General features: G+C 40.2%; 1 protein-coding gene across 3 annotated transcripts in view; it reads left to right on the forward strand.

Moving 5' to 3' along the window:
* The window catches only part of SUPT3H (SPT3 homolog, SAGA and STAGA complex component), a 255,145-nt gene extending 234,813 nt beyond the window's left edge, over positions 1–20,332 (forward strand). For all 3 annotated transcript variants that reach the window (XM_082302713.1, XM_082302715.1, XM_082302714.1), the window contains one exon: positions 18,823–20,332. In XM_082302713.1, coding sequence (XP_082158839.1) covers positions 18,823–18,864 — 42 coding nt within the window. In that variant the 3' untranslated portion in view covers positions 18,865–20,332. The remainder of the gene's footprint in view (positions 1–18,822) is intronic.
* The last annotated feature ends 306 nt before the right edge of the window (positions 20,333–20,638 follow it).

Here is a 20,638-nt window from a genome sequence, read left to right on the forward strand (position 1 = left end):
ACCTCTTCTGCCTTTCAACTCTTGCAAAGAAATACAGGAATTGTGACTTGAAAAATGGAGAAAACTGTGGTGGGCTAAGACTTACTTCTGCTGTGCCAATCACTTCCCTCAAGAGCTCCATAATAAATCTTGGTTTGCCATGGTCACTCATGCATTGGCTTTTGTACTCTCCAGGAAGTTTCATCAACAACAAAAAATAATATTTTGAAGTGGCCATTGATCTGTCCATCTTCTTGCTGCTCCGTGCTCATTTCTTGGTAGTTCCTGCCCCATGCAGAAACACTTATTGCTGAGAATGGCACTGCTGGTCTGGCAGCCACAAAAAACAACTTCCTTAAGTGGTCTTGTGTGGAATTGCATGTCTCATTTTAAGCCTCCTTTAGCATAAAATGCTTAATTGGTCTGTGTCTCTGGACTGGGTGAATGGATGCAAGTTCTGCAGATGTTACTTTGTCCTTCTTCCCTTGGACTGTATATTGAAAGCCATTGACTGGGAACAAAGAGTAAAGCAACTACCCAAATTATCTCTAAAATTTGGTGGAATAGTCATTTCTGAATCATGAATTCTGTGATTTATTAGGTCAGATTTGTTGTTCTCTTTCCATGTCACTGGCTCCTGTTATCTTTTCCTGGTGGTTCTCCTAGAACCTTAGTTTTTGACCTGATCTTTTCAGGATGAGCCAGGTGAATTTGTCTACAATATTTGTTATTTCCTAGATGTAAGGATACCACTGAAAAAAAAAAAAAAGAACTCTCTTGGCTGTAGTACCTTTTGATCACTGTCATTGTTCTTCAGATTATGGATTAATACCCAGCTATTGTTCAATTAAATCAATTCCACCTATTACTGTTCTTCTGAAATTATTTACTAAATCTTGATTTTCTGTTCTTACTGCTGCTGGTATGAGGTTCCTTAAAGTTGAGGGGAGTTAGGCTGTGACTGAGTGATCTGGTCTAGTGGAAGGTGTCCCTGCCCATGGCAGAGGGTTTGGAACTAGATGGTCTTTATGGTCCTTTCCAACCCAAACCATTCCATGGTTCTGTGCTTTTGCCAGGAGTACAAATAGGAGCAGGTGTGTAGGAGACAAATAATTGGTGCTCGCCCTCCATTCACACGATGAGCATTTCAGTGGGGTTTACTTTCTGTCTAGCACTAGGTCCTGTCTGGCCTCGTTGACTGAATGGCTGTTAGTGGTTGGAGTGCATCTTTTGATTTGCTTTTACCCAAAAAGAGACCAGGTAGCATGCTCTGAAATCATGCTACAGTACAAAATGATGGCAGTAAGTGAGAATGAATGGGAGATTTGTTTCAAAAGCACACCCCTGATCCAAACTAAAATGTTCCCATAGAGGGATCCTTTTGTACCTGATTCAGACACCTCAGTAAATACAATAATGGGCTCATCTGGATCAGCTGCTACTTAAATATTTCTGTGCATGTGGCCAAAATGCTCCTTAGCATCGCACTTGGACATGCTCTTTTCACATTAATGTCACCATTATTGTGCAGACAGTTGCAATTGCTGTTCTTGTAACTTGTATTTATGTAGAAAAGTAATACCAGAGAATTCAACTTAGAAATAAGGCACAAGGCAATTAACAGTAGAACAAAGTACCAAGTGAAGTTCTGCATTGTCTAGTTCTTGATGACTCCAAGTGGAGGTCAAATGAATTTCTGGAAAATATGCTTTTGTTAAACTGGTTACTGGCCCAAAATAAGGGCAACTGGCTGAAATTCTGTGGTCTGTGGTATGCGGGAGGTCAGACTAGATGATCTAATTTTCCCTTCAGACTTTAAACTGTATGATCTGAATGTGAACAACTCCCCTGATTACAGGACACTTCTGGCCTTTGAAATCTGCAGGATCAAGCTGTCAGTTACCAGCAAAGAATATTTGCTATTCTTCCATCAAATTAAGGAATTAATTTTAGGATATCACATTGTTGTATCCTGCTTTATAATGTGTATAAGCAAGAAAAAAATCCCCACCACCTATAGCATGATTTGGATTTGGCCAACTGTGTATTGTAAACTTAGCCTTTGGTATTGCTTATCACAACTGAGGTTCAAAATCAGAGCTGAAATAGGACTTGGTTTTACAGTTTCAGTGCCAGGAAGGTTAACGGGATATTGACAGCTTTAGGAATGAATAGTCAGGGAGGAAATTAGAGCAAACATGCATCAGGAGCCAGCACACAGCATGGCTGGTTTTAATAGAGGCGGCAGATCCTCTGTAGTAACGCCTCCACTAATAGTGGCATTATCACTGCTTCCAGATGGCGTCAACAGAAACACACAGAGCTTTTGCAGGGACCTATAATTTATCCTGATCCCTTCCTCCTCTGGATTCACCCAGAAGGAAGGCAAGTGGTACCACAGCCGACCCCAACTGTTTTCAACTGTTTTCTTTTTTTTTTTTTGGCCAGGAAGTGTGGGGTGGAGCAGTATCACATCTGGGGGTCCCTGGAGCCCACCAACAGTGATTGCTCTGAGTCTTGATGGGATGGGAGCATCCATGGCTCTTCTTACCCACTTCCTTCTCACTTCACTCTGTCACTTGTATTGGGCTGGTCCATGCCCCAAATCAGAAGGCAGATTGCAGCTCCTTTACCCTCCTTTTTGATTCTCAATCTACCTCTTCATTTTTTCTTTTCATTGTTCAATCAACAGATAACCTGGTATAGTGGAAGGTGTCCCTGCCATGGCAAGGGCTTGGAATGAGATGAGCTTTAAGGTCCTTCCCAACCCAAACCATTCTGTGATTCTATGATTTTATTACCTACGTGCACGTGCGTTCTCAATGAGTTTTACTCAGGCACTGCAAAATCATCATTACAGATAAAAACTTAGAAAACTAAGAAATAGGAGATGTTTCCAGCTGTATTCTTGACAAAGCATGTACCTTGAAAAAATTGATAAACTCTGTTAAACTTCACAGTAAATATGGGTACAAACACTTTTGAGAAGTTGATAAATAAGGGCAGTCTCTTAAAGAAGAAAACTGCAGCAAAAAAATACTTTTCTTGTCTACTAATATAAAGATGCAGCACTGTGAAAAAGAATATCTCAAAATACACTCAGATGATGCAAGGTCCTTTTCAGAAAGTTCAGATCTTAATGTTTCTCGAAAGTAGGAGATACAGATGGCAATTCTAAAAAAATTCCTCTTTGCTAAATGCATTAAGAACTTTTGCACTTCTCAGTTTAAATCCCTGGGTTACTTCAGCAAACATATATGTTTAGAAAGGTATCTACTTTTCACATTTAAGTGAATAAAAAAGGAACAGCATGCATTACCAGTGTATTTCTTTGCCATGTCTGTCTTACACGTTTTGGAAGAAGAAGTGGGAAAAGAAAGAAGGATCCAGTTTCTGCTAAGCTCTGTTTGGTTTTGAGCTGTTTGGGTATTTCCAAAAGCCAACTCTGGCACCTTAAATTTTGCTTTCATCAAGAACATGGTAATTCAAAATAGTTAGCTGAGTTTTGGTTAGTGTAGCAGCAGGTCTCTTCATAATTTTTTTTCTTTTTTTGTAAGTAAACACCCATGATTTATGGAATATTTTGTTTCAATTATTTTGACTTTGCCTTTCACCTCTTTGACCTAGAAAGTCGACAGTGCTTTAATAACCAGTGTCCTTGTTAGAAACTTATTATGTGGCTCTTTCTGGAACAGCAAGTCAAGTATGTGGCACAGTATAAGGAATTTCAATGTAATTTGTTTAGAGAGGCTGTTGCTTGACAAACCTTCTCTGAACAGGCTACATGGTAAATGAGAAATTGGAAGTCTCAGGGCTGGGATGGATAATGGACAATAGATGCTTTCACTTCTGGTGCCTGTTCAAGTCCAATCTGTCAAAGACTGAAAATTGTTCCCTTTCCAGACTGGGCAAGTGGCCTGTGAGTAAGTGGTTGGTTGACTCTGCCTGGTGCCTGATAAAATTTGCCCACAAGACAAAAATGTCCCCCCGTTTGGCTTCCTGGCCCAGTCATTTCAAAAGCCAAAGCTGAAACTGCAGCTGCCTTCTCTTCCAGATCAGGACCAAGAGGTTTTACTCGTATCTTTCTATCTGTTTATCTACTTATTTATTTATTTATTTGTTATATTTTGTTGTTCCCATTTTTTTGTCTGTAACACCTGTCGGAAATACCACATGGAACACAGCAAAAAATGGTTGTTTTCTTGAGGATAAAAGAATTTCCTTCCCCAACAGAGATCAGAGGGCCAGGATCAATGATTCACCCCATCAACAGTGCACCTGCAGGAATAAATATCACCCCAAAACACATTCTGCTGCAATATCTCTTCATTAACTAAGGGCTCTGTGAGACTCAGTCATGCTTTTGCAGTTGAATCATGCCCAGCTAAAGACAAATGAAGGAAATATGGAGCAATTAAGTGATACTAAGTGACACCAATTTATCAAGAATACATAAAAGTTCGGTGGTAAAAATGGCAAGCAAGTTCATCCAGTCTCAGCAAACCTCATGTCACCATTTCTGGGATAGAAAGCCCAGCCTTTCACCAGGAGAATGTTCCCACAAAGGTGAAGTGGTTTTGAGCAATTTCTTCAATGGACTTGACACCAGCAGGCTTCTCTGTGACACCAAGGTGACAAGTGGCCTTTTTTTCTCTTTCTTTCTTACTTTTTTTTTCCCCTTAAGCAAGCTGAATAATTACAGGGAGAAAAAAAAGAAAGAGAAAAATACATGCTTTATTTATATTTAATATCCAAGATTGTACTTTAGCTTGTGGGAAGTATGAAAGCTCCCCCAAGCTTTTGAGGGCTCTGTTGTGCCCTGAGTACCAACTGCTGGCTGCACCAAGTTGGTGTTTAGGGTTCTCCTGCTCCTATTCACAAACACTGAATTTTTCTCCTTTGTGGGCAATGTCCTCTTTCGTATTGCCAAAATTCTTTGTGTGTCCTGCAACAAGCAGTAGATCTGGTTTTCTACAGTTTCTGCAACAACTGCAGATATAGTTGTAGATCCCTAATGTGGTTGGAAGAGGATGAAGTAAATTTTGGATAGAATTATTTTAAGACACAGACACCCTTTGTTACTTTACAGAGGAGATGATGTTGGTAAGAGACAAGGACCTGCAGAAATCAGGTTGGAAAGAAAAACAGCAGAGACAGAGATAGGCTGGTCAAAAGTGAGTGGGAATGATGATTTATGGAAAGATGGGAGAATGGGCCAGAAACCAAGGGGTGGATAAGCTGAACTGAAGGGCAAAACCAGATAAATGGAAGGATAGATTTAATTAAAGTTAAACAGAGTAGAGTTGGTAATAAAGAATTAGGAAAAAATGCTGTTATGAAGAGCAGGAAAAGGTGGACAGGAAAACATGATGAGAGAAAAAAATGAAAATTGTTCCATTTATTGTGGAATATTTTGTCATTTCTAATAAATGAGTTAATAGTAGTGCACATTTTAGAAAGCTGAGAAGGAAGTAATAATAAAAAAGCAAAGAAGAAGCATTTAAGTAGATACTAGTTAAGGTTTATTTCTTAGTCTATGTAAGGTTTTAGCCACATAGCTACTGGTGAAATAGCCAGCTAAGATCAGTAGTTGGCTTTCAAAATCTCAGCATTAGAGTTTATTTTGTAGAAATGTTAGTTATTATATTACTATTATGCAATAATATATCATAACCAATGGCAAAATATACCAACTAGTATGTATGTGTATTACTAATACTATTGTATTAATAATTGGCATGAAGAAACAATGGTCCACTATAATTAGACTAGCACAGACAGTTCCATGCCTTGTCTAAAACCAAAAGGATAGGGAAACAGGCAAAAAGGGCTTTTTTTTTTTTCTGTATTACAAAATGTTCAAGCTCTTACTTATTCTTATTTTGAAGTTTACTTTTGAAATAAGATAACTTTGTGTTTTGGGAAAGGAGTGGCTGAGATTACGAAATGCCTTGATAACACATTAAACTCATAGAAAGTCACACCTGCATTTGACACTTGAGTGTTAGAATAGCTCCAGCATCCAAAAAAGTATTGAGATTTATGAACATCTTGAATACACCTAGGGTGATGAACTCCTTGGCAAAATATGGGGCAACAGGCCAATTCTTTACCCAATGGCTGTCTGTTTTCAAGACTTACCTATGAACCTGTGTTCATATGACATATGACTATGTCCCAGTGTCCAAAAAATAGGTCTTAGCCCCACTGAAGTGCCTCAGATTCTTCTTCCGTAAAAATCATGATCTTGCATTAGAAAGAATTTTTCTTCCCACCCATGAGAGTTTGAGGGAGAAGGTGTTGAGCCCATCAGTTCATGCAGGATGATAATCTGCAGTAATCTCTACTGATTTAATCTATCTTCTTCTCATCTTTTGGGCATCTGAATCCTAGTCTGGCTTCTCTTTGCCACTTACTCCAGGGCATTTGTGCTGTACACTGGTGAAACAGAAAGCTGAAGAGTCAAAATGCTGCCCATCAATGGGCTGCAATGGAGTGTATTCCTGCCCTGACAGTGAAAATTAGCTTCTTCCGTGGCAGTGCGTGCTGCTGGAGACTTCTGTGCGGTGTCATTTACAGCCATGTTGTCTTTGTAGATTCCTGCTACGATGTGAGAACACTGATGAGTGGAGGGGGAAGGGACCAACCTTCCCTTTACCATATGGGAAACACCTGTAATGGGCAGCAGAGCTCTCTCTAAAGAAATGTGTTGCCATTTCATAGTTTTTTTCAAAGTGTTATGTAGACAAAAGGTATCAACTTGAATTTTTACCAGCGTTGACTGTCCCAGCGTCTGGAGCCAGGCATTCACCGTAATGCCAAAGTATTCTTTAAATGAGACAGTCAGTAATGTTTTAAACTGTCTCACCCAAAAAGAATGTAGCATCCACTGGAAAAGTATAGAGTAGTCTAAGTGCTCCAAAAATAAAACAAAAGGAACAATATCATGCCCTTTTATTGTGGCCCCTTAACTCTAGTCCTCTGAGAGCAGTGCTGATTGATGTCGGTGATGCAACCTAAAAATTAATGTCAATTACCCAAAACAAAATGCACATAAGTGACTTCAGGGTCTGATTTCAGTCCACAAAAGCCAGGAAATTCAGAGCTACTGGAGAGACGAAAACCTGGATTTCACATTCCCATCTTACCAACAGCCATTCTGCTGGAGGGGAAGAGGAGAAACAAAGGAAAAGGGAGTTACACCGTTAAAATAAATAATGTGATGCAGACAACAGCTCTCTCTTTGCCGAAGCCTGGATCCACTGGGTCCCATTAGCGTTAAATCCAGGAACTGCAATGTGTTCTAGGTTTGGGGCTCAGTTACTTCCCTACCACTTTCTGCTTTTTAAAATATAAACTCTTTTATTGTTTTAGTTAACAATAACATTTAATGAGACCTAACTAATTCTTCATTTACAGTAATTATTTAGTGTTCTTGCATTTCCATCCACTGGAATCAGCATGATTAGCCCATGCTATCTATTTAATGCAATAATTGCACATCCAAACGGGACTGACCTCGCACTCTCTGATAAATGAACATGCAGTAATCTAGATGTTCTGGTGTCAGCATGCACACAAATCAAAATGTTGTAACATCAAAGAAGTATGTATGAAAAAACTTCCATACAGGATTTAAATATTCCTCAATGTTATTAAAAAAATATGGGCTGTGATATCATGAAAAGCCCATGGTGGGGTCACAAGCGAGTAATCCATCTCCCTATTCCTAAACCCATATTTAGTGACTGAACAATGGCAACCAGCCAGAAGACTCTCGTGGCCTGGCCAGTTTGTTTTCAGAAGAGTATCACTTTTATAGATGTGCATATAAATGTGTGTCTGCTCTTAAACTGGATACAAGGGAAAAAGATGAGATGCGGTAAAGAAGAAATGAGAGTTTGATGTGATGGGTCAGACCACTGAGATATTGGTAATGGCATTGGTCTGTCCTTGCATTTCAAAATAAGTTTCATTTAAGTAACACGTGCCATAGGAAGTGACGTGAAATTAGATCTGTGGAGGGGGGTTGTAACATGAAGGTTCTGAGTCTGCTGAGTTATTTCAGTTGCTTCACAAAGTAGATATTATTTGTCCACCCCCCACCCACAACCGATCAGTCAGAAACTACCAAAAGGAATTTTTAGTCGGTTCTAGGAAGGAAGGACATTTTGGAAGCCTGCTATTCTCAACAACCATCCGGTGTCCCTGGGATAACCTATTTGGCCAAGATGCTAGGAAGGTAAGAATCAGATGGACAGAAAGACATTTAGAAAGATTAAAGATAACTTAAACTGCACGTTAGAGAGGCTTGAAGTCTATCTCCACTTGTGAACCAGCTTTTCCAGCATATGAATGTGGATATAATGTCGTTTAAAAAGTATAATGTAACAAAAAGCCTGTTCTTCCTTGGGATCCCAATTTCCTTGATGCATTCTTGCAGATCATAACTTGCCAGCAGCTCTTTGAAAGTGCAACAAGGGCTCTCCTCTGTGCAGGCTGCCCAGTGCAGGAGCCTGTGAGGCTTTGGGCAGTGTTCCCACATTCCCAGTGTGCCACTGGCACGGTTTGTGCTCATCAGACCCTGCTAAACATTGGAAGGAGTTTGTCTGTCATACAGGTAGGAAGTGCTGGGGAGAGCGGGACCAGGCCCTGCAGCATGAGTGGTGGCCAGGAGGGGACTGCCCTCTTCACATGTCCCAGCTCACTCCTTTATAAATAAAGCCATCCCCAAGTCCAGCTCTTCATGTGCTCAGCATATTTCAGCATTGAGATTGAATTGCAGCCTGTCAGGAGATAGTGAGCAGGGCCACTATCACCCAGACCCTGTCAGGATCTGGTATTTTTCACAATTCATAGAATCATTTAGGTTGGAAAAGCCCTCTAAGATCGTTGAATCCAACCATTAACCCAGCACTGCCAAGCCCAGCACTAAAACCAGTCCCCAAGTGCCACATCTACACATTGACCACTTCATTCTTGTTACCTGTTTTTTCCTTCTTCTATTTGCTTTGCATATATTGAAGAAATCAGTCATTCATACTCCTTTCTTTTCCAAATCCTCATGCTTAAGTCTGACTTGAATGGGATAAATGTGTCATTACTTTGCCGAGACTGGCCCAATAGTTAAATGGGTTGTGACTTAAAGGAGAAGCATCCTTCTGTGATTATCACCAATTACTGGTGAAATGTTAACTATTCAAGGGAATTAACTGCTCTGCTTTGTATTTTTTACAGGTGCATTGCATTCTTTGCATAAGGAGTAGAACATCCTGCATGTAATTAAAGAATAACCTTTAATTTCCTAAATTATAAATGCTTACCATCATCAAAAATCAAATATCTGTATCAATACATGTCTGGCTTAAAGTTCATATTAGGGATGGAGCTTTGTTTTGAAGGATGGAGGCATTTGGTTTTCATACTTAGTGAGCCATTTTTTAAGTTTGGATTTGATACTGATTTTCAGAAGTCCAGGAGGGACCAGGAAACCTATTTTGATTCAGGGCTATTTCTAATATAAATGTCATAGAACCTGGTAGAGTATAATAATTTATTCTGCTGCTAAAATATTGGTTTAACTGGTTAAACTGCCTCAGCTCTTGGATTTTTTCTTCAGTGTGTTGCAGAAATACATGTGAAAGGTCGATTGGATGCCATTCTGCAGCCTAATCCTAGGTAATTTATTCTGTTTTACCTGAGAGAAAGGTCCAAATACATGTTTTTCTGGTTTTAATCAGTCCAACTACAATTGATTCAACTTTTGCCTGAATAAGGAGTGAGTAAAAACTGAGCAAGAGCCTCAAGATTTGGCTCTTATTCATTAACCTCAGGGCAGACTTCATTTTGTGTGATTTTTAAGCTATTAAAATGTTGGTTGGCTTCCATTTGAGCTCAAATTCCTAATATCACCAAATAATTATGTGTAGATGATGAAATGAAAAAACAGGCATGTAGTCTCCAAACGCGTTTCAGTCTGGGTGGCTGAAATGGCTCATAACATTCAATGCATGAAAATGGGGTGGATTGAATAAATTAGCAGAATCACAAAAGGAAACCACTATAGGAAATAGTTTTACACGTGTAATCACTCCAGTACTCCAGTGAATGTGTCAATCTGTACTAAATAAATATATTTGTTTATAGACATGTTCTGTATTAGCTTCCACTCTTTCACAGCACTTTGCCAAACAAAATCCCACTAGAAGTAGGATGTTCGCACCCGAGTAGGAGTTTCTTGGATAAATATTTTTTCTATATTGAGACCAAAACCACTTCTACAAATTTCAGACTTTGATTGGAATAGTATATTTCTTTTGCCCTTTTTTTTTTTTTTTTTTTTTTTTTGCCTTGTCTTTCCCCCCCCTCTCTTCCCATCTCCTTCACTGGCAGCCACTGATGCATTACCTTAATTCCTCTTGCCTCCCACTGCTCCGGTGCGCCGGCGCCCCGCTGCAGACAGAGCACATCAGTCAGGGCTGAGCAGGGCGAAAAGTGGCTGCACCCCAGTGCTGCCACCAGCAAAGGGCCTCGGAGCCTGAGAAAATTCCTCTCTTCACAGACCTGAGCTGTTGGTTGGGCTCTCTTTTCCACACTGAAGTGCTCTGTTGAATCAAAGGGACAGCAGAGGTGCTGTGCCCTCTGCAGAGTGTGTTTGCAGGATGCTTTCAGGAGGTGGGGGAGAAGTGTGTTGCAAAACATCATTAGATGCAACTTTTCATTACAATTTCACCACTTTTAAGGGGAAAAATGTAGGGGAATTGTCGTGTTTTACCCAAATAATTTAATTTCAAAGTAATACCCTCTCCTCCTGTGCAAAAGCAGCCAATTTCGGCATCCATTTCTGTACATCTGGTATTTTAGCCATTACAATGGAAGACAAAATGCAATGAAAATAATAATTATGGCATAGTATACAATGTATTCAAAGTGTCATGTATTAGCTCTGTAATCAAGCAATCCTCAAGAAAAGGTTTCCAGTGAGTGATAGTATTTCTGTTTCAAAGGCAGGGGAAATTGAAGCACAGAGGCACTAAGTGGTTTGTCTGAGGCCACACAGCAAGTAAGTGTCAGGGCTGGGAGCAGAGCCCAGCCCTGGCTCTTGCCCTTGTACTCAGACGACTATACCACACCATATTGTTTCCAAATAAATTTGCTCTTTAGCTGCTATGCTGAGCTCATGAGCTCTAGTGACACAGAGGGGGAATTTAACTTCTTTGGTTACTTCCTACAGAAAAAACCCTGAGCTTCTACAGCAGTAGAAGAAAACCTTAAAAGGTCAAAAAAAATCATCTCTGGAGACAGGGAGCCATCCAGGTTGTTTGATGCTGAATTGCTCTCAGGTTGAAGGAGTTTTTATTGTTAGTGGTATATTTTCACATGGGAGTGCTGTGACTGTGCAGTGCCCTGAGTCATAAAGCAGAGGTTTCAGTGTCCAACCATACCTAAAGCCTCAAGACTTCCAGTTTTAATTTAGTTCTCAGACATAATGAAGTTGCCTGTGTACATTATTGCTGCCATACAGCTAAAGCAGCACGTTGAGGCACATCAGGAGAGGAGAGTTTGACCCTTGAGCAACTCAAGGTGTTTTGACCAGTTTGACGTGAGGCAGTAAAATTTTAAGTGAGCTAATTGCATTGCTCATGAGGAGATCAGGGACACTCAGGAACCACTGCATTTCCAGTGTGGTGAGGGGATTAAGCTTTCCCAATTATGCTGGATTCCAACAGGTCATATCCATCAAGGTCTGGTGCCTTGTGGACACCTGCTGTGTGCTTTTCCAGCAGCGTGTCCTGGGCAGACAGTTATGGGCCATTAGACCCACGGCAGGAGGAACTTGCTGGATTTTGACTTGCTCCACAGGAGAAGCAGCTGATGCTGTCCAGGGAGGAGTGGTGATGGAGCCCAGCTACAGGTTTTGCAGCCTGGGGGAAGGGATTTCTCTCCCTGACTGTGAATGAATGAGAGCAGCATGTAGTTGAAGTAGGGCTCAGAACAGAATTTCTATCAGTGTGCAAAGCAGCATCGCCTTTCCTTAACAATTAAAAAGGTTTTTTTGCTCTCAGACATATAAAGCCCATTAAAACTGGTGGCAGTGATGGGAAGGACTTTGTGAAAATATGTTTGTTTTGCAAAGCTGACTGCCAAGTATTGTTTTATAGTTCTGGTTTTTTCCTTCTTTCTCCTCTGTTTACAGTGCCCTCTAAGAGACTTAAAATGATCCCTCTCTCCCCACCAATTTTGTTCTTTTTTCTCTTGGCTGACACTGGTACCCCACTCCCACACCCCAGTTCTTGCTGCAACAGAAGCCATGATCCTTTTGCCTTGTTTTTCTTTCTTACAATACCAGCCCAGCCCTGAGAACAGCATTTGCTGGTTAACTGCAGCATTGCAAATTTGGCCAAATACACTGGAGGACAGCAGTACAAGCCCTGTGTTTTGTTCTCCATCCACTGGTGGTACTGCACGAGATGCCTGAGAAATTCATTTGTTTTCCAGTGATCCTACATTTCCATCAGCCTTGGGAATGTCATTTATCCCAGAAGCAGAGAACAACAATAAAAAAGTTGGATAGTTGAGATCTAGATGATGTTCTTTAACAGACTTGGATGATATATCCTGGATATGTCCTATGCCTGTACACAGGAGCCCAGTTTTACACAATTATTTAAAAAGTTTATGCCACTGGCAGATAAAAGGTCAACCAAAACCCAGAGGTGACTTTGCTGGGAGGCATTTTGTTGATGGGTGGTTTACTGGAGTAGTGCTTTTATCAGCAGGTGATATTTGTGGGCATCTAAGTGTTCTTGTGATCTTTGGCCCCTTCCTGAGGCAGGTACTCTTGGGATGGACACTGCTGCTGTCCCTGGTGTCTCACCAGGCTGAGGATTCAGGGAACAGACCTGAGGAATGCAGTTGTTGGTGTTTCTTACACCTAACTGAGGTTTCCTGGGGTCTAGCATAAGCACCAACATGGTTGTGCTTCCAGAGGGATTGTTACTGTATGGATAAATGGATGCTGTAGCTCTCAGCACATTGGTCTGGCCTCATCATAAATGAAATCCATGACCTTTCTTGGATACAGCAGGGCAGATCAGCCAGAGCATCATACAAGTTTGTAACATGCTAAACCTGGGTGTCCACAGATACATATTTGGGGAGTGTTATTCATTACTGACCATGTATAAGACATTACGTACAAAAAGCGCTCCCTCGTCCTTTGAGTGGTATCAGACATCTGTGCTTTGGCTACTGATTAAAGATGGGTTTGTGGAACTAGAGCCTTCAGTGCTATTGTTTTAAATTGGAGGGAGAATTATCCATTATATTTGTTTTGTCATATGGATGCATTTTTAATAAAGAGAGTTTATATCCACACAAATTTATTTAAACTTAAACAGAAGCAACTAATTCTAAACAACACATGGATTTTCTTTTTCAAACAATGTTGCTTATACTTTGCCTCTTAAACTAATTATTATTTTAATCTCTAAATAAGCTGACACTTCTTTGCATGTGGTTTGTCTGTTCAGGCTGGGAAAAATTAGAGGAGTAACCCTTTAATCACAGGGGTTTTAATGTAGATGTTTTTATATACAAAGAGTTATGAATCTGTCCAGGGTGATGTGTTTGATATTATGGTGAGCTAATGAAAATTCAAAGTTAACATTCCCCAAATAAAATGGAAAGAAGACACAGGGAGAAAAGGAGCGGATTCAAAATTAGAGAATCTTGGGGGTTTATGGGTTCCAGGTTATTTGGAATGGAATGAAAGTTAATGCTACATCCTTTTTTCCATCCTGCCAGCCAGTGTCTGATCCAAGAATGTCTCTTATTTAAAGGGCAGGGCTCCCTCCACTGTTCTTAAATAAAGGCTCTGACTGACTGAGATCCAACCTTCCCTCATTTTCACAGTAACACTGTAAGGCTGCATGAAGAGAATTACTTAATGGAAAGAAGTTTTGCATATGATTCCCCTATCATAAACCTGCTCAGGTCATATGGTTCAATTTACATTTATGCAAATGTCAGAGAATAGAGTAAAATTACCCAAAGCGGAAAGGACCGTGGCATGTCACAAACAAGATGTGCCTACTTGCATTTATGTTTGCTAATGAAGTTCAGCCAGGGCTTGCTCTTTGATTTGGATGTCTCTGTCTGCCATTCCACTTTATGCACTGTAATTAAGCCACTTGCCCACACACATACAAGGGGACATCAAGAAAGGGAGACTTCAAGTTTTATAAATGCTTTTCTGTAACTCACTTATACAGGGCCTATAATTCAGGATTTAACATCTCTAAGTGATACAACAGGCCTGCAGTGTGACATTGTGCTTAACTTTAATGCAAGCAGAACAAACTTAAACCAATGGAGGATTTGGCCCAATAAACTTTGGTGTGTCGGGTGCCCGCTGGAGATGTTTTACCCCAGACTTTCCAAATTTTATCCCAAATAAAAATTAGGCAACCCACTCAAAAATCACAGCTGTTTCTTTCTCCTGCCAAAATTATTATTTCTCATCAAGCTACAGCTGTGAAATTACGCACTAGTGTAAATTGTTAACTGGAAACCATTTCTAGCTGAGGTGCCTGTCCAGAAGTCTTGGTATTCTAATCTGCTCCATTCCCTGATTGAGGAGTACTCACACATCTTCATGTTTGGCTGGGACTTGTTTCTGTAAATCACAGAATCACAGACTGGTTTGGGTTGGAAGGACTTTAAAGATCATGCAGTTCCATCTCCCTGCCATTCTCAGGGACACCTTCCATCATCCCAGCTTGCTCCAGGCCCCATCCATCCTGGCCTTAAACACTTCCAGGGATGGGGCAGCCACAGCTTCTCTGGACAACCTGTGCCAGGGCCCCACCCCCCTCACAGGGAAGAATTTATTCCTAATATCCGTTCTAAACCTACTCTCTTTCATTTAAAGCCATTCTCCTAGTCCTAAATTGCTAATAAACACATGGTTATTTGTCCCTAAATTGGTCCTATAAACTCTTCAGTAAACTGTCCCATTTCATGGGACCTACTGTGAGGATAGGAGTTTTGCTGCCCTTCTCTTGGAGTGGTTCTTTTTCATCCTTCATAATGACACTGCCTTGGGCTACAACTACAGGAGAGAAATGGGACCAAAAAAAAGGGAGTAGAAACTGGATGATTTTTCATGAAATTTGAGGAGTTGCTTGGCCAAGGTCCCTTGTGCCATGCTGGCTTTTTAAGCTGTTAAGTTTTTCCTTCCTTCACCAAACTAAGGGCAAAGCAAGGTGTTGCTTTTAGGCGACTGACAGCAGTGAACAATGATCATCTTTTCTGCTTCACTGTACCTCCTTTCAGGTTGTTGGAAAAAAGCCTGCCTTCATTTATTAAATAATGATAATATTGCCAGAGAGGATCTTGTGTCAAAATCCAATGTGCTTTGATAACTTAAAGGAGCAACATTTCCAAGGAAGGATTCCTGTATAGAGGATGCCTGAGAAGCTGTGAGAAGGTTCTTCACAAGGTGCCTTCGTGGGGTAGAATCATAGAGTGGTTGGGGTTAGAAGAAGTGTTAAAGATCTGGTGCCATCCCCCTGCTGTGGGAAGGGATGGACCCACTGGATCAGGGTAGGACTCTGAAGTGAGAACTAAGCAGCAAAATCATCACAACTCTGTCCTAAATGGGAGCAAGTGGTAAGAGTGGCCTGGACAAGAGGAAGGTCATGTTTCTGCTTTCACATTGTCCCCGCCTGTGCAGCCTCTGGCTCTGGTTGGCAGCAATCTGTCCTTCCACCTTCAAGGAAGATGGAGAAGGGGAAAAAAATCTTGTCATGAAGCAGGAAGGAGCAAGGAAGAGATTCTGTGAGAGCTAGGTCAGCCAAGTAAGGTTAGATCAATGGTTCAGAGCATGGAAGCCATTCTGGGAAGGCAAACTGTGCAATTTGTGCCAAGTTAGGTGATCCCCCTGTCTAAAAGGTGGTCCCTTGACCACGCCTGCACATGCTGGGTACAGCAAGAGGCTGACAGAACTTCAACCATAGCAGAAACTCAGCCCACAGCAGGAAAAGTCAAAGCACAGCCTGGTAGTAAATTTTAAGAGAGAACACACAGAAAATTTGGATGCAGTAGACACTTTTCCAAAAAGGGCTCCGTGGGCTTATGTTATCTCTTGACAGCAAGACATATCCAGCAAAATGGATACAGCTATTTTAATCCCACATCAAGAGCCTGCATCATCCTCTATCTGTAATTCTGAGCCAAATAATCATATTTAAAAAAAAATAAAAATGCAGATGCTGCCAAAGTGGCATAAAGCACCCAGAAGTGTCATCCAAACCCTCTAAATTATCTCCAACCACATTAAATGTCTGCCACATACATCTAAACTCTTGCAAGGGCACATACACATGCGAGTTTTATGAAAAACATCTTGCTGTTTCTCTTCACAATTCTTGGCATGTAAAGATCTGTCTTTCAGTATCACAAATTCAGCTGTATAGATCTTAAAGATATCTGGTATAACTCAGAAAGATGGGATGTCTGTAAAATACTTTTGCTCTGCATAAAAGCATCGTGGAGGTTAACCTTTGTTATCTAGTAATGTATCAAAATGAGAATGAAGTGTTATCTTGTTATGGAATGGGATGAATCAAACTCCCTCCTCTGAAATACTGATTTTCAAAACAGTTACCTTTATGCTGAGGTTGAAGGTATGGATGGTTTCTGGGTAAAATGGTTGAATTTATTGCTAAATTCCTTAATAAAATATACATATATCAGAATTACTTTGTCTGGCTTGGGAAGTAAAAATGTGTTGTTTTCATTATTGCTGAACTTCAAAATGGCTTCAGGAATTTTGTTGGTCCTTTCCAAAGAAAGTGAACTTCAGGCAGAGATTAAAGCAGAGGAAATTTCAGCCCAAGGGCAAATGTTTCTGAAAGTTTAAAGTATGTGAAATGGGGAGTGAAGTAGGAAATAGTTTTCAATCCTAACTATAGCCACACTAGTTATAATATATCACTAAATATAGACCAGTGGGTGTGCCCAACTCTCCAAAGGTGTTATCCTGCCTCCCCTGAAACTGGCTTCTGAAATGACCTTTGCAGGGATATAACTGCCTGTACAACACTGCCCATGTTGGAAAATGTTAAACTTCATTATTTCCCAGGTGAGCCCAGCCAAGCCCAACTTTGCTTCACAACCAAAATTCCTTTCACAAGATTCAGCCTTTTACCTTTCATGTAGATCCAGCTTTGTACTCGGGATCATTTGTCTCCAAGCAAACTGCACAGTAGTCCTGAATATTTTGTTTATGTGTTAAAGGTTGTCACTTGGGTTATAAATCCCTGTGAAACTATCAGGGTCAAGCAGCTAAAAGCATTATTTTTGCATCAACTTCCAAATGCCAGCCATAATGGTTTGGGCAAGCTGAACATCCAAACTGCCTTGGACTTGCTGCTTGTGGTTGTGGGAATATATTGGATCCTTTCAAAATTATTGGCTAGTCTGTTTTGGGCACTTCATGTTTGGGTATAGAGTCTTTGGATTTATTCTGTGTTTTGTTTGTGGTGATACTGTCATGTCTTGGCTGTATATCCCACAGCTGATGTTCTGCACTTTGACTTTCATGCCATATGCTGCTAGATCTCTAGACTGAAGTGTGGTGTTAATGTAAAGGATGCTGTAATGAACATCTTGTACACATTTCCTTTTGCATATTCACTGTCTGTAAAATGTCTCTCTGAATACATCCTTGCTGGTTTTGAAATGATTTCTTTACAGTTCAGCATAAATGCTATTTATATCGAAAGTTGTTTGAGGTTATCCTTTACTCCTAATGTTACTCTAATTCTAGTTTAAGAGAGGAGAAATTGATCTGGCTGAAATTAATTAGGAAATTGGTAGAGCCACTAAAAATGGTGGTTATATATGGCACTTCCTAAGTGCTTGGACTGAGGATGTACAAAATAAATCTGACGAAGCACTAACTGTAATGAAATAGATGACTACATTTTCATTTTAAAAACAGGATGACTGCTGAAGGTGAACCAAATAAAGCAAAACTATTTAAACGCCTTTGATTTTTTTAAAGATATTGTTAATATATTTTAAAAAAAAAAAGTATTTTTTAAACTGAGACTATCTCCTTACAATATAAGGTTTCCAGTGGCATTAAAAGGTATAGTGTCTTATATTGATTCGGAAAGAGCCGTTAAAAATGCATGAAAGGTATTTTAGGGAGACAGTGTCACAGAATCTTTTAAAATTATTTTCTCAAGTGCCACTTAACTCCTGTGCTTCTTTACCATTAGAAGCACTTCATCCCAGGTTACAATATATGGGATATCAAATTATTTCCTACTGACCAGAGAGTCTTTGGAATAGTTTGGAGTAGTGGGGATTATACCAGTGTCTGTTTATATAACTTTGGACTCAGACTATAAATTAAGTTTGGAAAACTGCAGTTATTCAATAATTTATAGAGTATTTAGACAGTTTAGAAATGATTATTGAACATGGTGAATAGACAACACGTGCTTATAAAGGACAAGCAGATTCAGCATAATGATGTATTTTTGGCCTCAACTATTTTGCAGGCAATTAACAAAGTAGGATGTTACATTTTTGCCTATCTCTTGCTCTCCTGAAATAGAGTCACTAACCACTTGTTAACCACAGTGATTTTTTAATAGACAAAGTGGTTGCTTACAGCTTCCCTACCAGAAATGTTCAGATTAAACACCCTATTAGATTGCAGCCAGAATAGCCTACAAAACAGGAAGAAAGCCTTGCCTTTCTCTCTGCCTCCTTCCCCTGTTTAAGCTGATGTGATAATTCACTACAGATTTTCTCTTTCCCTGACAGAGTGCCTACCGCAGGAATGGGATGACTTTTCTCGCCTGCTGATGTGGATGTGGCTGCAGCAACAGGAAAGACAGTGTTATATTAAGGTGATTTTCTTTTCCCCTCCATGGAAGGAAAAAAAATACAAGCTCCAATGTCTGCATGTACCAGTGAGTGGGCTGGTTTGTTGTGACTATCTGCTGGCTGTCTCTGTCTCTTTTTCCAGCCCCCTCAATCGTTATTCTTGTTTACTAGCTGGAACATTTAGCTAATTAATGGCAGGATGTTTGGGATAGGGTGTAGGTGGACAAGAATGCAGCTCAGACAATGCTGGAGTTTGCAGGGGACTTTCTGACTGCCATGTCATTTTTATTTAAGTGTCTGGAAGTCTGTTCTCCGAAAGATGGTTTTTAGTAAAGCAGGATGGGGCAGGAAGAGGCCAGACAGATATAGACTGGGTTATGTTGGCTTATAAAGGATATGTAGTTTTCCTTGCAATTTTTACAAAAGAAAAATTATTTCCCTCTATTTTCCACTAATTTCCACTTGTTTCTGTCAACTAATGTAAGTGTTCACACAGTATAACCCAGTTTAATCCAGTGAGGGGATTTTGGTGACAGCAATACCAAGTTTGGATGCAAAGATATTCAGAAAAAGTTCAGGTAAACTAAACTTTGCGAGTTGGAGACCTGACTTTTTGCAGACCCAAAGACGGGCTAAGTGCTCACCCCCAAATTCTCAATATTGGCATCTCCTAAGGCTTGAGTGATCATTGTCCAAAATGAAGGAATGCCTTTGCAGTGACTTGGCACTGGATTGGACCCCTATTTGGAAAAATACATTCTAAAGTATTTCAATAACTGCGTCTGTCTCAGTGGTTCTAGGCAAGGGCTTAGCGTTATGTACTTGCTCAGCGTTTGCTGCAGGAAGCAGATGTTGTCCCTGTTGTTGACAAAGGCAGCACTGCTGTTGGATTTGGTTAAAGTAGAAACCAACTCTTTTTGACTTTTTTTTTTATATTTTAGCTAACGCTGTTTGTTTTCAAGATTTTTTTTTTAAATCTCAGTCCCTGTCTCTATGCTTGTTCCCGTCCCTTGCTCCTCCAGCCTTTGCTGGCCTCACAAACACATTCATTTGTTCCCATAAAAACTGTACAAATATAGAGCTAACCACGATGATGCTTGAGCAGAGAAAAGGACTCCTGCTTCAGCCCGTCACCAGGATCTGCTGGCACATCCTGCTGGTGTTCCTGTGGTACCCACAGGTCAGGGGTCTTCTTCACCTCAGGCTTGGAATCCAACTTAAGCCTCAAATTAATCCAGAACATTCAAGGGTTCGAGAGGAGAATATCAAAATATTAATTTTATACAGTGCAGCCATCCTCCTCCTTGGTGCTTAGTATGTGAGGTCTGAATTTTCACTCCTGCTCTATGCTCTTGTTGTCATTTGTAGGTGGTTTTGTTGTCCTGCTCTCTTGGACCTGCTTGCAAAAACGTTAAATATATGTATATTTTTTAAATAAACAGAAAAATGACTTTTTGCAACCGAAATATTGTAAAAGTGAACATTACCACTGCCATTCATAAATTGCTTTTCTCTTTTATCTGCTTCATCTCCTGTTTTCTGGAAATTTTCTGTGTGTAAAGGACTAAAAGTAATGTGTACAATGTATTAAGTGAGGGAAGGGGGAAGTTTTCTGATGTTCCATCTGTGCTTCTTGAAATATATGATTAAACTTTTCTTTTTATCATCACTCTTTATTTTTGTTGGCATCCTTAATCATTGAAAATTATATGCTTGCTGTAAACATCCAGACTTTTTTAAAAGGACACCAGCA

The sequence above is a fragment of the Coloeus monedula genome, assembly GCF_965178545.1.
Source record: "Coloeus monedula genome assembly, chromosome: 2".
Lineage (NCBI taxonomy): Eukaryota > Metazoa > Chordata > Aves > Passeriformes > Corvidae > Coloeus > Coloeus monedula.